This window comes from Vombatus ursinus, unplaced genomic scaffold, assembly GCF_900497805.2.
Source record: "Vombatus ursinus unplaced genomic scaffold, bare-nosed wombat genome assembly UNPS02010461.1, whole genome shotgun sequence".
Lineage (NCBI taxonomy): Eukaryota > Metazoa > Chordata > Mammalia > Diprotodontia > Vombatidae > Vombatus > Vombatus ursinus.
In genome coordinates this window covers 9221622-9237211 of record NW_020950239.1, presented here as the reverse complement: position 1 = coordinate 9237211, position 15590 = coordinate 9221622, and the positions used below count along the sequence as shown (strand labels likewise).

Here is a 15590-nt window from a genome sequence, read left to right as displayed (position 1 = left end):
TCCACCCTACCTTGTGCTATAATGAAGAGGCAGCAGGGCCATACTGGACTGGGAGTCCCCTAACCTGAGTTCTAGTCAGGTCCAGATCTGACATTGTGCTAGTGACTTAGCCTCAGAACTTGAGTTTCTAATCTATAAAATAATCAAATTACCTCTCGTGGTGGTTGTGATAATTTCCTTATAAATATGAACTGATGTTGCCAATTTCCATTCAGTGGAATCGAATGAATAAAATTTTGCAGAATTCTTAGTTTCATAGCAAAGCAAGTTTGCCTTGGGCCGAAGTTATCCTTCTTAGCTTTCCCCATTTTTCCTACCCTCTTTCAGACTCAGTTCCAGCTCTGTTTAGATGACTGTCAGCTTCTGTTTCAGTTAACTCCCTTACCTCAAAGGCTAATTTAAAAGAAAGGAACCTAGGTGGGTTAGTACCTGTTTGTCGGAGATTGCCAGTTTTTGGCCAAACCTATCTTACTCATTCTGCTTTGGGCCAAATCCTGTTAATTATGGTGGAACATAGTATCACAATAATTCTTAGGCTTATTTAGTGCCTTAGAACCTGAAGATCATACACATATATGCATGTAGATTTTGAGCTGGGAGGGCCCTGCTCAGGGGTTCAACTCCCTCCCGTTACGGATAAGAAAATGAGACCTAAAATGGTTAAAGATCACACAGATCACACGGGTAATAAACTGCAGATCTGGGATTTGACTCCAAATCATTGCTTTTCCCCTTATATCATAAGAATCTCAAAGCACCTAATCTGATGAAATATTCGAGCCAATTGTGTATACTGTGATACAGTGTGTTACTCTGTTTAATTGAAAACTTTTTCACGACAGTCTCTTCCATTAGAACACTGAAGTTGCCTAGCAATGTTGGCAAACATACCACTTGGAATTCTTAATGAAGTGTCTCCCTGTTTGCTGTTTATTTCCCAAAATGATAACTCTAAACATGTTAAGGTAGAACTTGTTGAATTTAAGTTTTGACAGACTACACTTCAGTGGACAAAAGTGAAAAGTGGTGAGTGAAATAAAGGCAAATTCTGACAATATTTATACTTGATTGGTTGGCTAGTTAAATCACTTTCTTTAAATATTTTTAGGTTTGGGGCCTTAATAATAATTAACTTGATTTTTAGTTTAATCTCAGCTCCTATGCAACACATTTTGGGTGCTTGAAATCTCAGCTAGCCTGTGACTGAAAATTTGAAGACTGGCTAGAGATCACTATTGAGTGTTCAAGATAAGCTCCCTAAGGTTAAAGTGTTTGGAAGGAATAATTTTAGTGTGTCCTTATTTTGTCAAAGCTTAAAGCATGTCTGACCAAACTAGCTATCTTTTGCAAACATATGTTTTTCTTCAATAAGTAAAGCTTTAAATTGTCTATGCAGTGTGATTGATTATGCATGAATAGCCAAATTTCTGATCAGGCCTGAACTTGTTGAGTTAGGGGATATTTTAGGCAAAGCAGAATTTTTTTGTGTGTGTATTTGTTTTTTTCTTGTTTTGCCTAACTTAATAATGCAATTTCCAGAGCTCTTCCTTTTGACAATTAAGAGTAGGTCAAAATCAGTCTGTTTTCACCTTCACTTATTGTTAAAGTCCTGAATGCTGTACTTAGACTGGATCCTGGCCTATTTGTTCCTTAGGCACCTTGGCCTGTATTAGCTTAACTTGTATTGGTTTAATTTAAATAAATTTTCAGTATTTTATAGATTCCTGTTTTGTTTGTCTTGACTTTGTAAGTAGTTTTCTTTTCATGATTTGAAAATATGACCTTGTAATAGAGAGCTATGAAGGAGAAGAAGGCATGGCCCAGAACAGTGGGTGAAGCCAGTCGCTAGGAGTCGCTAGGAGTCATTCCTGACTGGCTTCACCTACTGTTCTGCAGGTGCTGCAGCCCCCGTGGCTCCTGACGATCCAGAAAAGAAAGTTCTTGGCATTGTCCCATGGGCCACATTCAACAGGGAGCACTTTGGGAAAGCTGTTGTGTTTTAAAATCCATCATTATTAGGGCTGTGAAAAATGTCCATCCTGAACAAAGAATTTTATTGTCTTAATACTAAGGAATAATAGCATAGAAATATTTTAAATGAAGATGGAATTTGGCACAATAAAATAATTTAAAATCTGGACAAAGGCCTATCCCCTTGGCTTTCCTAGATTAGAGCTAACAAGGCAAACCCCAAAGACACTCCACCTCCAGGAAGAGCTCCAATCAGCATGGAAGCAAAAGGGCACGAAGCGAATCAGGAAGATGCTTCATTGAGCGGTGTCAGAACGTGCGCAAGTAAGTAACCTTTACTCTGAAAAAGAATATTCAAAATGATGCAGGAGTCAAACCCCAGTTGCTGTTTGAGATAAATAGCATGGTTATATCACTGGGTTAATGCATAGACATATGTGCTGACTAGTTTGTCTAATTATGATTCTGTTTTCTAAAGAAAAAAAATGACATTTTGCATTTCAAACCCCTTAACAGTTCTTAAAGTACTTTGCTTATCCTTTGTTGAGTTGTAAATAGTTTCCTTTATCTTTTATGTTTGAAAACTCAGGCAGTAAACATCAAGTGCCTACCATGTGCCAGGCACTGTGCTAAGCACTGGGGTTATAAAGAAAGGGAAAAAACACAGCCCGTGCCCTTGAGAAGCTCATAGTCTAAAGGGAGAGACAATAAGCATACAACATCCCTGTATCAGGGAAGTGATAGTGTCACAGGAGAGGAAGGGAGCATATTGGAGAGATGTTACAAAGGTACACTCAACAGGCCTTGGCAACTGAGCATTGAGGAGAGTGAGGAGTTGAGGATGACAGGCTGCAAGTCTGAGGTACTTGGGAGGATGGCAGTGCCCATGGCAGTATTAGGGCAGGTAGGAATAGGGGGAAAGTTTAGAGAGAAAGAAAATGAATTCCCATATAGATTTGTTGAGTTTAAGATACCTGTAGGACATCCTGTTCAGATTGTCCAAAAGGCAGGTGAAGATGCAGTCCTGGAGATCAGCAGAGAGGTTAGGATGAGTAGATTTGAGACTCCTCAGCACAGAGATAATTGAATCCATGAGACTTGCTGAGATCACCAAGTGAAATAGTATAGAGGGAGAAGAGAAGAGGGCCCAGGACAGACCCCTGGGGGACCCTCACAATTGGTGGGTGTGATGGGAGTGAAAATTCAGCAGAGGAAGATTGAGGAGCAGTTATATAGTAAGGAGGGAAAGGAGAATGTCCCGGAGAAGAGGGAAGGTTTAAAGAGTCCTTTTAAATTCCTTCTAAACTGAAGGCAAGATTAAGAAAACTGGGATGGTTACAATGACAGTAAAGGAGTTAAGGCTGCAAAGAAGTTAATGATATTTGCTCTGGATGAGCAAAATCTTTAGATGATGGAAAGTTGACTAAGAAAGAAATGAGAGATGAAAACTTTGAAAATATACCTTGACTTTACAAAGTTAAAGGAAAAATAACTAATCTTCACCATCACTACCTCACTACCACTGTACTGGAAAGTACTGATTTCTTACTGATTCTTAAGAATTCTCTTTTGTTTTAATGTTTAAGTGACTTTAATTCATTGGTATTTAAGGTTATGGTTGTTGGTTTTGCATTCTGCTCCATTTATTTCTTTTGTTGAATCCCTCCAATTAGTTTTGCTGCACAAATTTGATTGTAGTTTTTAAGTAGCATCTTCCCCTCCCATTTATCTGCAATTTCCTAGGTTCTTTAAATTTAAGTCGTAGTATAGTGTCATAGATTTAGAACTGGATGGGACCTTAAGAGACCTTTGGGTCTACCTCTCCACTTTATAGATGAAGAGTTTCTTATTATTTTCCCCTCTCTGATCCTTGGGTTTTCCCTCTCCCTACCAAGATAAGAGTGTAACAATCCTTAACCCCAATCCATGCCCTTGTCCAGCCTCCATTTGTGATGCCCTTTCCCAATAAATATTTATTTACTTTGTCCTCTTTTGCTTCTTTCCTCATCTCATCTATTCTGAATTCTGTTTTCCTGTTCATGGGCTATATGTTCACATGTTCCTTCTTTCTTCTCTCTGTCCCTCATGAAAGGCAGGGTTTCTGAAAGGCAAAAATCGAGCTCCTTGTTCTAGCCCGTCCCCGAGTTAGTATGTGTACAGACATTAACCTTGTCTTCCTTTTCCCTTTCTTGTTTTTGTGTGGCCTCTTGTTGTGCCTTACTGCTAGAAACTCCAGCTCATGAAGGAGAAAGTGTGGCGTGGTGGGAGTCTGTCTGTATCCTGAGTCATGAGGCACAGCCCTACCCTCAGTCTTTACCATCAACAGGCCAGTATATACTGCTTCTGGATCTATGCGCCCCCTTCCACCCAGGATGTTGGGAACCCCGTAGGGCTCCCATAGATTCCCTCTTCTTGGGGGTAGGCTTCGTGGTGGGAAGCATGACCATTGCTTGGAGGAGATGGTCCTTTAATGTGCTCATCCCTCAAATGGAAGATGTTATGAGAGACCTCTCATCTTCGTCCTGCCAGATCTTGAGGATGTGCTTCAATGAAACCCCTATTGTTTTCCCTTCTAGGGTGAGCCTCACTCCCCACAACTCTCAATCTTTTTCCTGCCCTCTACTTATTCTAGTCTCTGGCAGGCTTCCATGCATGTTGGAGATGAAAGAGGTTACTGTCTCCTTTTCTGTTCATACCAGGCTAGGTGCTTCCCTCCTATGTCCTGATTCAAGTAACTTCTCTGTATGATCCTTTCCCCCTCCTTCCTAACAAATGTGGATTTACTAATAGGCAAATATAAGTTTAATGTACAGAATATTAATTGAAATATTCTTCCTTCCCTTCTCCTAACTCTTTAAAGCCCCGCCCCCCCCGCCTTGGTGATCTCTCTCTTTTTTTTTTTTAAGCATTGATCAAAAAAACCCTTTAATATAGAAAAGAATGTTATTGATAGCTTTGTCTTGCCTAAGAAACATAATACAATTTATTATGTTGCTTAGACTATTCTTGATAGTTCTGTTTACTTACTTTTCTTTTGTTTCTCATGTTTTCAGCGTTTGCAAGTTGAATGTTACGCTCACCTCTGGTTTCTTTCGGAGGAATGTCTCAAGATGGTTGTCTTGTTGAAATCCATCTTTCTTCATTGATGTAATTAGGCTCAGTTTTGCAGGCTGTTATTTTGTGGTGCACTCCTTTCCAATCGTTTTCCTGTATCATTTCCCAATCTTTTCTTTGCTTTCTCATAGATTTGAAGCATTCTAATTGATTTGCCTTCCTGTTTGCAAAATTTATTGTTTGGTATGGAAATTCTGAACTTTAATTACATTTAACCTTGGATTTTTAATTTTTCTCTGTTGGTAATTTGTGGATTCTATCAATCAACATTAGCTATCTGTTATCTAAACTAATAGGCAATTTGCTTGTATGATTTCCTGCAGTTTGGTTTTAAGGCATTTAAAATTTACAGTGTTTTTCTGGGAGACCTAAGATCTTTCCATTCTCTCTGAATGCCCTGTCTTCCTTTACTTGTATTCAGTTTATATGTTCTTTCAGAATTGCTATGTTCCTGTTCAGCCAAATTTTCTTCCGTTTCAGTATTTTTGATTCTTAAACCGTTCTTTTTTTTTTCCCCCAGAAGCTTTCTTATTTTGGAGTTCTTTTCTATTGTATACTCTTAAATTATTTACTTTTTCATTTGCATTGCTTTTTCTTTCAAATTTCTGATTTATGACCTAATTTTGATTTCATTTAGAATTGTTATTTCTCTTAGAGACAAATTTAGAATTATTCCCAAAGAGCTATAAAACTGTGTATACCCTTTGACCCAGTAATACCACTATTAGATCTGTTTTCCACGGTGAACAGGGAAGAAGAAAAAAACCTATATGTTCTAAAATATTGATAGCAGCTTTCTTTGTAGTGGCAAAGAACTGGTAATTAAGGGGATGCCCATCAATTGGAGAATGGCTGAGCAAGTTGTGGTATATGATTGTGATGGAATACTTCTGTGCTGTAAGAAATGATGGGCAGGTTGGTTTTAGAAAAACACGGAAAGACTTTCATGAATTAATGCAGAATGAAATGAGCAGAAGCAAGAGAACATTGTATACGGTAACAGCAGTATTGTTTGAGGAGTAACTGTGAATGACTAAGCTATTCTGAGCAGTATCACTCAAGTCAGCTGAAGGACTTATGAAGGAAAATGCTGCCCACCTCCAGAGAAAGCACTTGGAAATGTATAGTATATGGTTCCCCATGTTTATCTCTGTCACATGTTGGCTGCCTCTCATTCAGGCTTGGGAGGGAAGGAGAGAGACAACTCAGAAGTCAAAATTTAACCAAAAAAAATTGAAAAAGTGTTATTTCTCTTTCTAACAATTCTAAAATTTTTACTGTTGTTCCATTATGTCCAGGAAATTTGCAGTATTTATTGTCTTGTTTCCTTTTATTTTGGCAGTTTTTGTTTGATTTCCATTAAAACTCATTGTGTTATGGACTTTTCTGGAATATTTACTCATTTTTCCTTTTTTTCTTCAAGAGTCTCACTATTGGTTCATCTGCTTGGGAGCTGCATTTATACATAGCTTTTTATCTTAACATTTTTGTTTCAGCTGTTTTTCTATTTTGTTCGTTTGTCTCAGGCTTCTCAACCCTTTGGCTTCTCTCCTTTCACTGCTTGGACCTGTTCTCTCCTGTGTAGACCACTGAGGCTGGGGAAGTTCAGCTTCCCCAAGTTGGGGTGTGTGAGGACCCATGCGAGCTGGTTTATAGACCATTTCCTTTGGATGTTAAAGCCCCTTTGTTCTCATTTGCTCAGAATTCCCGAGTCTTCTCCTCTTTTTCCTCCATTGCTGGACAAATGTGGAGGTGTTTCTCTGTTTTCCTCTCATCATCAACATTGTAATTATTATGATTTGGCATGTGCCTTATTGTTTAGAGGTCATTGAAACAACTACCCAACCATCTTGCCAATTGTGATACCTTTATTGGAAAGCACAGAGGCCACCTAATGATAACATGATCTCCACACTCCATACTATGACTAGTGGCGGATAACACTCTTGGGTCAGAGTCAATGCCCTGAGCCACTGGGGAGGGTGAACCAAGAGGGTGACGAGATGCTCCTGATGCAGGCAGCTGTAATGCACCATGTTACCTGTTAAATATAGCAGTAACAAAGTGGAGTGATATGAGCAACTGGGGGGCAGGGAGGAGGAGAGGTTATTACTCATGGGGCAGGAGAGTCCAGGGCAAGTGGCAGCTAGAGGAGGCTCTTGGAAAAGGTAGCATTTGAATTGAATTTTAAAGGACATGTAGGATCTCAGCAAAAGGGAGGGAGGAGAGAAAGCCTTCCAGGTAAAGGAAAGAGGCTAAACAAAGACACAGTTAGTTACATGAGAACACATGAGGTATTTCGGGGGTAAAGGTGTTTGTTGATGTTTGTTTGGAGTGCCCGGAGGAGGAGAATAGCATGAGACAAATAGCAATGAAGCTAGAACACTAATCAGAACCAGATTGTAGGGACCCTTGAATGCCAGTTTTAGGAGGCTGAACTTTTCTCAGAAGGTATTGAAAATTTTTAAGCAGAGGAGTAAAATGACCAGGCCTCTAAGTCAGAAAGATTATTATAACATTGGTATGAAAGATAGAGGGCAGCTAGGTGGTGCCATAGTGCACAGAGTGCCAGGCCTGGAGTCCGGAAGACTCATCTTCCTTAGTTCAAATCTGGCCTCAGACACTAGGTATATATTCCTGAGCAAGTCATTTAATGCGGTTTGCCTCAGTTTCTTCATCTATAAAATGAGCTATAAAAGGAAATGGCAAACCACTCCAGTATCTTTGCCAAGAAAAACCTCAAATGGGGTCACAAAGATTTGGACAGGACTAAAAACAACTTAACAACAATGTGAAGGATAGATTGGAGAGAAAAGAGGGTGGAGATGAGGAGATGTGTTAGGAGGCTATGGAAGTAATTCAGGGCCTGTATCAGGGTGGTGGCAATAGGGAGAGAGAATGGAATAGTCATGGAAACTTCTAAGTTCCCTGAAAGCAGGGAATGTTTCCTCTTTGTCTTTGCAACCTCATTGTCTGGTACATAATAATTGCTTAATAAATGCTTTTTAAATGAGTGAAAAAGCTTTAGAGAAGTCAAGGAAGATAAGAATTGAGAAAAGGCCATTGGGCTTATAAATTAGGAAGTCATTTACACCTGATGATAGGAGATTAAGGAGAAAGTGGGTAGGGGAGAGAGAGAGAGAGTTCCAGCATAGATTTTTCAAGAAATTTTGCCATGAAGGTGAGGAGAGAGATGGCATAGTCATTGGACAGGATCGAAATGCAAGAAAAGAGTCTTTTGTTTTTTGTTTTTAGGTTTGAGAAGGGATGTAGTAATAGTAAGGAGCAGATTGAAGATATCTGAGAGAGAGGAGGAGACGATTACTACAGTCAGATCTGCAGTCAGAGCTGGAGGACTGGGAGAAGGACCAGCTGCAGCAAGCAGTAGAGAGTCATTTGTGACTTGAGGAGTGTGCCATGAGTGTGGAGACGTTCGGAGGAATCCCGATGAGAAGCTGGAGGCTCTAGCAGGAGCCTCCGTATTCCCAGTGCAGTCGTAGGCTAGGCCATGTGCTCTTTGTGGAGGAGGAAAGAAAAAGTTTGGAGTGTTGCTGTGGGGGAGGACATTTAATTATCTAATAAAGAGCGGACTGGGAAGGTTCAGCTGAGATTCTATTCCATGAGTGTGTGGTGGGGACAAGCCATGTCTGGAGGACAAAGGATTTTAGGACACTAACTAGAGAAATGTTAAACCGTCCAACCTAAAGCTATGTATGAAGACAAAGGAGATGGATTGGGGAGAATTAGGGATTTGTGAAAGGTGAAGAGTAGGCTTTGTGTAAGAAAAAATGGTAAGTAAGGGGTTGTAATAAGAAAGTAGAATTTTCAAATTCTAGGTCTTGGAGCTGCCTTAATTCTGGAGTTCCTGACATCCCATGTCATGTGTGGTTGAAGATGGAGAAGGAAGTCAGAGGAGTTGAGGAGGAATGAATTGTGTGGTCAACCTGGGGGGACTACGCTCCTCAGCATTCTCGAGGATCGTGGCAGGGAACATGAGTGGAGAGGAAGGCCCGAGGGCTGGCTGCATGCGGAAGGGATCTGAAGGTGGGAAGGATGACCTGGAAGTCAGCAGATGAGAGCAGGAAGGGTGGAGAGATGGTAATGCCAGCAGATTTCATGGTTCACAAAAGAGGCCACTGAGGAGTCATCTCATCAGCAGAGAGGGGCGCAGATCAGGCCATCTCCTTCCTGGCCCCATAGAGTGCCCCCTTCCACAAAGCTATTTTCTTATTCCCACCCCAGAGGTTAGTGCTCTTCCTCCTCCTCCCCCTGCTTTGCATTTATTTTGTGTATGTTTTATATTTATTTATCAACATACACATTATTTCTCTCAGTAGAACTTTTGGTTGCTGAGGGCAGAGACTTTCATTTTTGTCTTTGTATCCCCAGGGCTTAGCACAATGGCTGGAAAGTCATTGTCATTTAATAAATACTTGCTTGCTTGTTGAATGAATGAATGAATGAGTAGAGACACTTATTACCAGTGAAAAAGGTGGTAAAGTATATGAAATCTTTGGAGAAGATCCAGATTTTCATTAAAGTGAGAGGGAATGCTGGTCAAAAAATTCTAGAATGTAATGGGATAGAGTGCAATTTCTAAAGGTGTAGTGGAATGGATGAAGTGGGCCTGAGGAGTAGGGATGAGGGCTGGGCGGCAGTCAGCATGGGCGTGCCAAAGTCCCCTGTGCCAGCAACAGTGGCATGCTAGACTTGGGGACCCACTGGAACAGAAGCATGGGAACGTAGCCTTCTGCCTCAGCAGAGCTTACGTCCGTCTGCTTCAGGGTGAGACAACCTCCCGGGGGCCTCCGGCAGCCCCATCTACAGGGATGTTGCCCAAAGCTGGCGAGGGATGACAAGTGTGCAGTGACTGTCCTCTTGTTTTCCAGGTTCTACCGGTCCATTTCTAGTGTCAGCTTGTCTTCGTGGTGCAGTGAATGAAAACACTTCTGCACCGGTGACTCAAGCACAGAACCCTTTGCTCACTAAGTACGAACTGGAACTCGAAAGCCAGCGAAAATTGATCCCTTACCCGGGAAAAGAACACATTGAGCGGGTTTTAGAAGAGTACTCACATCAGGTGAAAGACTTACAGAGAAGACTGAATGAAGTGAGTTCTCCTTTTGCCTCCCAGGGCACTCAGATGTTCAGGAGAACTTAGTGTGTGAGAAAAGAAGGGTACTAAGAAGTGTTGAGAGAATAAAAAAGTGACAGCCTGGCCTCCTGTAGCTCTTCATATGTGCCTGATCTTCCAAAGCCCAGAATTAGGTTGATGAAAAGTATTCAAAACCATGCTGAGTAAGAATATGTCTCAGAAGCATATTGCTTTTTGATCCGGTGCCTCTGACATTTTTCCTGCTTATAAGATCACATACTTTGGCCATAAGGACAAGTGACCCTTCTGTGGTCTACTCTTTCTGGCTTAGTCATCTGTTTTTTCCACTCCTCATATTCTTAGGGTTTCTGATGAGAATAAACTAGAAATCAATTCAAGTCATGCACTAAAACTTAACATGGTCACTGTTGCTTGTGTTAGAGTGGCAGGTAAGTTTTGGTTTAAGAATATCAGATTCCCCCCCAGATTCCCTCGTCATAAAGAACAAATGCTCAGGACAGTTGGAGATAGGTGAAAAACCTAGTTGTTAGTTGGTCTGTGAAGACCCAATGGGGCAGCTGCCCAAGAGCTGCGTGGTTGGGGTGGGTTTTCCAGGTGACGTCACAGTGGAACGTAAAGTACGGACACCACGTCCATCTGTGTTGTATAGTGGAGCCTGGACTCAGTGGAGCTACAACATTGTCATGAAATGGTGCTGCTGAGCCCCACCCTGTGCCTCCTGTCCCCACCCAGACAGCTGCAGGCCAAATAACTGGTGATACCTCCAACGTGGCATGGCTTCCGGCCATGAGACATTACCGTATAGGAATGTTCATTACTGCACCTAGAGCGATGAGAATTGGTGTAGAATAATGGTACATGTGGCCTGTCCTTGGAACCTTTCAGAGTGCTGAGCTGCATGAAAAACAGAAATTCCACTTGAGGCAGTCAGTCATCGACTTGCAGACCAAGCTTCAAGAGATGCAGATGGAGAGGGATGCCCTGGTGGACATCAGGTCGGTGTTTGGCCCCTAGTGAGGTGTGGCTAATGTCTCATACCCTTTTTTTAAGGATTTAAAGGAAGATTTAATATAAAGTAAAACTGTGAATAGAAACAGGTCCACTTTGTTCAATGTTGTACAAAAAGTATGGGTAGAACCAAAAGCAAAATGTACACATTTGTTTACATCACTGTCTAGGACAGTTCTTCAGATTCGCTTTAAAGTGGTGAGGCAGTGTGGGGAGAAATAAGGGGGAGGGGAACAAAAAGGAACTTCCTGTTCTGTTTATTCTTCTACATTGTGTAGCTGCGCTCACAGAGACGGCTTCTTTCGCTCTTCCGCAGCTCAGGAATTCAGTTGTAAATAAAAATGAACCCGCTCAAAAGCTGAGGAAGGCTGGAAATGATAGGTCCATATCCTGGTGCATTGTCACATAATTCAGACAATGGCGCAGCGACCAGTTTATAATTTTGGGGGACTGCAAACAAGACTTTTTCTCGAAGCTGAGCCAAAAAGAGTTTTTTGTGCTCTCTAGGCTTTGTAATATATGCTGGAATATATGGGTATTATGGGGGTTCAAATTTTGGTCTCCACCAGTTACCAATGCAGTCATCAATGACCCAGTCTTGCAGAACTCCATCTCGACGTCCCAGTATCTCTGTCATTAAACGTTTGAGTCCTTCTACTTTATCATCTCCTGGATTAAGTTCTCCACTAGGTAGTATGAAAAAAGTTGTGCCCGGTTGCAGGAGTAACACATGGGGTGAGTGGTGCTCATGCACAATCAGAACACCCTCTACAGCCCGCCTCATTCCAATCTTGTCAAAGCCTTCCCTCATCCACTGAAACTGAGCTGCAGCAGAGCTGTCCTTTTCATAAAGGGGCTCTTTTGTACCAAAGGCACCTTTTGTAAGTGGGTACAGGTTGATGGTGTGCTCCGGGGTGAGAGGCTTGGTCCGCTGGATGTATTTCTTCCCGAACTGGTTCACACCCCGGCTGGGGCCAGCCCATCTGCCAGTGGTGGCACAGCAGTTGTGCTGGCAAGCGAGGGCGTGGGCACGAGCACTGACGGGCAGACGGAAGCTTAAAGAAAGAGCTGCTCCCCTTGGAGGCCGGATTAGAGTCCCACTTGGATAACCGCAACCGCCATTAACGTGGAGGCGAGGAAGCATTTCATACTCTTAGACCACACACATTAGGCATGGAGGCAATAGCTCGCTAGCTACGTCGAGGAAGCTACCTTGTCTGTAATTGCTAGCATCCATAGAGTGCTGTGAAAATTTCAGAGCACTTTGTATCGATTAGCTCCTTTGATCCTTCTTGCTACAACCCTGCCCCATATGAAGACATGGAGGCTGACAGAGAGGCGGGGACTCTCTGAGGGTCACACAGCTGGGAAGTGTCTGAGGCCAGGTTTGAACCTCCTGACTTGTGAGTCCAGTGCTCGCCACCCTGGGCCCCCGGGAGACTGGAGGAGGAGATTTCTGTGGTCCATTCTAACAATAGATCCTCTGGTCCTGCAGTGATTTAATACATCACTCTGCCAATGAAAGGTGGCTGTCTAGGTGCTAATTGATATTTTGTCTAAATAATCAAAATAGTCAATCCTTTCACTTTTGTAGTAGTTGTTTACTATATTCTCCATTCTCTGTTCTTGTTGACAAACAGGCATCCAGTTTGCCATTTAATATTAGCATCAGGATTGCTTCCCTTGAACACGTGTGAAGGCATTTAATGCCTCTACTCTTGCTGATTAGATAATCGTTTGATAAGTGGGATGAGCCAGATGCCATGTGAGTCTGGAATCGGGATTTCCTAATCCAGGACTCTGGTGGATCCAGCACATCCCTCTTCCCATCTATGTGAGAAGGCGTTTATGGGATGTTAGGGAATACTTGGAAAGTATTGAGGGCCATAGAATGTAGAGCAGCAAGCCCTTTGAAGATTAGCCTGATAGATTTACAACAGGAAGAGAACATAGAGGACCTAGATGACCAGCCTCTTTATTTTACAGATGAGGAAGCTGAGGCCAGTTAGAGGTCAGAAGTCAAGTGACTTAGCCAAGGCCACACTAAGACTAAGGGGCAGAACTGGGGCTTGGATCCAGGGTGTCATCATCCTCCAACCCATCACTTTTTTTTCACTAGATCAGAAAGTCCTCTAGACTAAATCCTCAGCTTATAGAGGAGGAAACTGAGGACCATAGAAGTTAAATAAATGCTTTGTACAAGATTGGAGCACTATGGAAAAAGTTTGTACCATAAATTGAAGGTATTGGTTGGCAGTGTTTTGCTTTTCCTGTTACATCGGCCAAAGAAAACACACCTTAGATGGAACCTAATCTTTTTTTTTTTTTATGTGAGGCAACTCGGGTTAAGTGACTTGCCCAGAGTCACACTAGTGAGACCAGATTTGAACTCAGGTCCTCCTGACTCTAGGGCTGGTGCTCTATCCACTGTGCCACCTAGCTGCCCTGCTGGTACCTAATCTTAAGCAAGCCTCTTCAGCAAACATAAAGATTCTTCTTTTCCTTATTTTTAATCTCTTTCCCCATCTTAATAATAATTATGATGATAGATTACCTAGCACTTTATAATTTATAGAAATGTTTTCCTTGCCACCCTGAGAGGTAGATAGTGCAAATATGATACCTATTTTACACATGAGGAAATTGAGGCACAGGGTCACCTGGCTGGTGAGTACCAGAATTAGGACTTAACCTCAAGTCTTCTGCCTCAAAGTCCAGGTCTTTTACAACTCTACTATATTGCCTTTCACCATACAATGCTACTTCTCATCTAATAAATGGGTTCTCAAAATGTGTTTATTGTAGTCAGTCAACGAATATTAAGTGCCTACTTTACACCGGGGACTGTGCTACACTCTGGGAATATAAAGAAAATAAAAAGCATGGCCCCTTCTCTCAGGGAGGTCCTAGTTTAATGGGGTGCTCAGCATGCAAACAATTCTGTGCAAAAACCAATATGGAATATTTACATGGAATAGATTGGGGCTAACCTCAGAGGGAAAGCATAAAGAGGATAGAGAGGATGGGGAAAGACTTCTCGCAGAAGATGGCACTTAGCTAAGACTTGCAGGAAGCTGTTCAGTCATTAAGCATCCTCCAGCAATCTTTGGGATGAACTCTTATGGTTAATATAATGTCTATATTTTGGTTAATTAATCATTAGGATATTTAATTAAATTCACCTAATTCACATAGAAACAAATGTTCCTCATTAATTCTGGTGAGGTTTGGGGATAATTGCCAAAGACACTGGTAGGAAAATTTGTCCATGTGATCTTTTATATTATCAAATACTTCATTGACCAAAACATCTGAACATCACCCTCGAGGATCATTTCTTTTCCACCCTTCTTCTTTCCCCCAACCTCTCAGCCCCTCGTGTGTGACTCCTCTACTGTTCTTGCTTCTGCTTGCTCTTTATGTTAGAGGACATGCTCTCTCCATCGCTGCCTCTCTGAGCATAGCGCATGTAAGTAGAGCATTTAGTAAGTACTTCCTGTGTGCCCGGTGCTGAGCCAGAGCCAATGAACATTCATGAAGGGCCTGCTGCACATTGGACCGAGCTCTGGGGATACAAGGAAAGGCACAGGAGAGCCCTTGCCTTCAAGCAGCTCACAGCCAAAAGGGGGAGACGCTGTAGACAAAGCTGACAGGGGAGGGGGCAGTTACCCAGTGTGTGGGCATGAAGTCATGCAGCTGGGGTGGGAAATGTTGCTGTCATCGTGCAGAAGGACGAGTTTCTAGCAATGACAAAGCCCAAGAGAGGAGCTGGTGGGAAGTGATAAGGAAAATTTCCTGGTGCCCTCCGTGAAGGGTGGAGGATCTGGGCAGAGAGACAGTATGCTGGTTCTGCAATTTATCTATTTTTCGGTGAGGCAGTTGGGGTTAAGAGACTTGCTCAGAGTCACACATCTAGTGAGTGTTATGTGTCTAGAGCTGGATTTGAACTCAAGTCCTCCTGACTCCAGGGCCGGTGCTCTATCCACTGCACTACTTAGCTGCCCCTGCTCTGCAATTTAAAAAGTCAGTCATGGCCCCCACACCCAAGGAGCTCTCATTCTAATGGGGGACGCCTTTAGGATATGGTGGCATTGCATCTTCTTTGTCATTTCCATCGCTAACACCATTGTTTTAACATTGGCCCATTTGACAATGCCAAGAACTTTCTTTTCTGGATCGTCAGTAACCACAGGGGCTGCAGCACCTGCAGATGCCATTCCTAGCTTGCATCTTCACAAAATTCGCTTCCCTGGATTATGTCTGTAGGGGCTGGGCTGTGAAAGCAGTACTGGGGACCTGGAGGGTGCTACTCTTCCCAGCGTTCTTGGGTTTACTTGCCTCTCAGGGGCAGTTGGTCGTTGGCATTGTTGGTGGAGGAGGT

General features: G+C 42.4%; 1 protein-coding gene and 1 pseudogene across 19 annotated transcripts in view; one reads left to right on the top strand and one right to left on the bottom strand.

Annotated features, from left to right (window-relative positions):
- Positions 1-15590, top strand: part of CCDC158 (coiled-coil domain containing 158) — a 115993-nt gene that overhangs the window by 22354 nt on the left and 78049 nt on the right. For 18 of the 19 annotated variants that reach the window (XR_003568470.1, XM_027854575.1, XM_027854566.1 and 15 more), the window contains 4 exons: positions 2169-2295; positions 4199-4297; positions 9975-10195; positions 11087-11196. Coding sequence is in view for 18 of the 19 variants with exons in the window: in XM_027854566.1 (XP_027710367.1) it covers positions 2169-2295; positions 4199-4297; positions 9975-10195; positions 11087-11196 (557 nt within the window). In the remaining variant the exon portion in view is untranslated. The remainder of the gene's footprint in view (positions 1-2168; positions 2296-4198; positions 4298-9974; positions 10196-11086; positions 11197-15590) is intronic. The other variant, XM_027854578.1, reaches the window with a different exon arrangement.
- Positions 11535-12353, bottom strand: LOC114037560 (annotated as a pseudogene).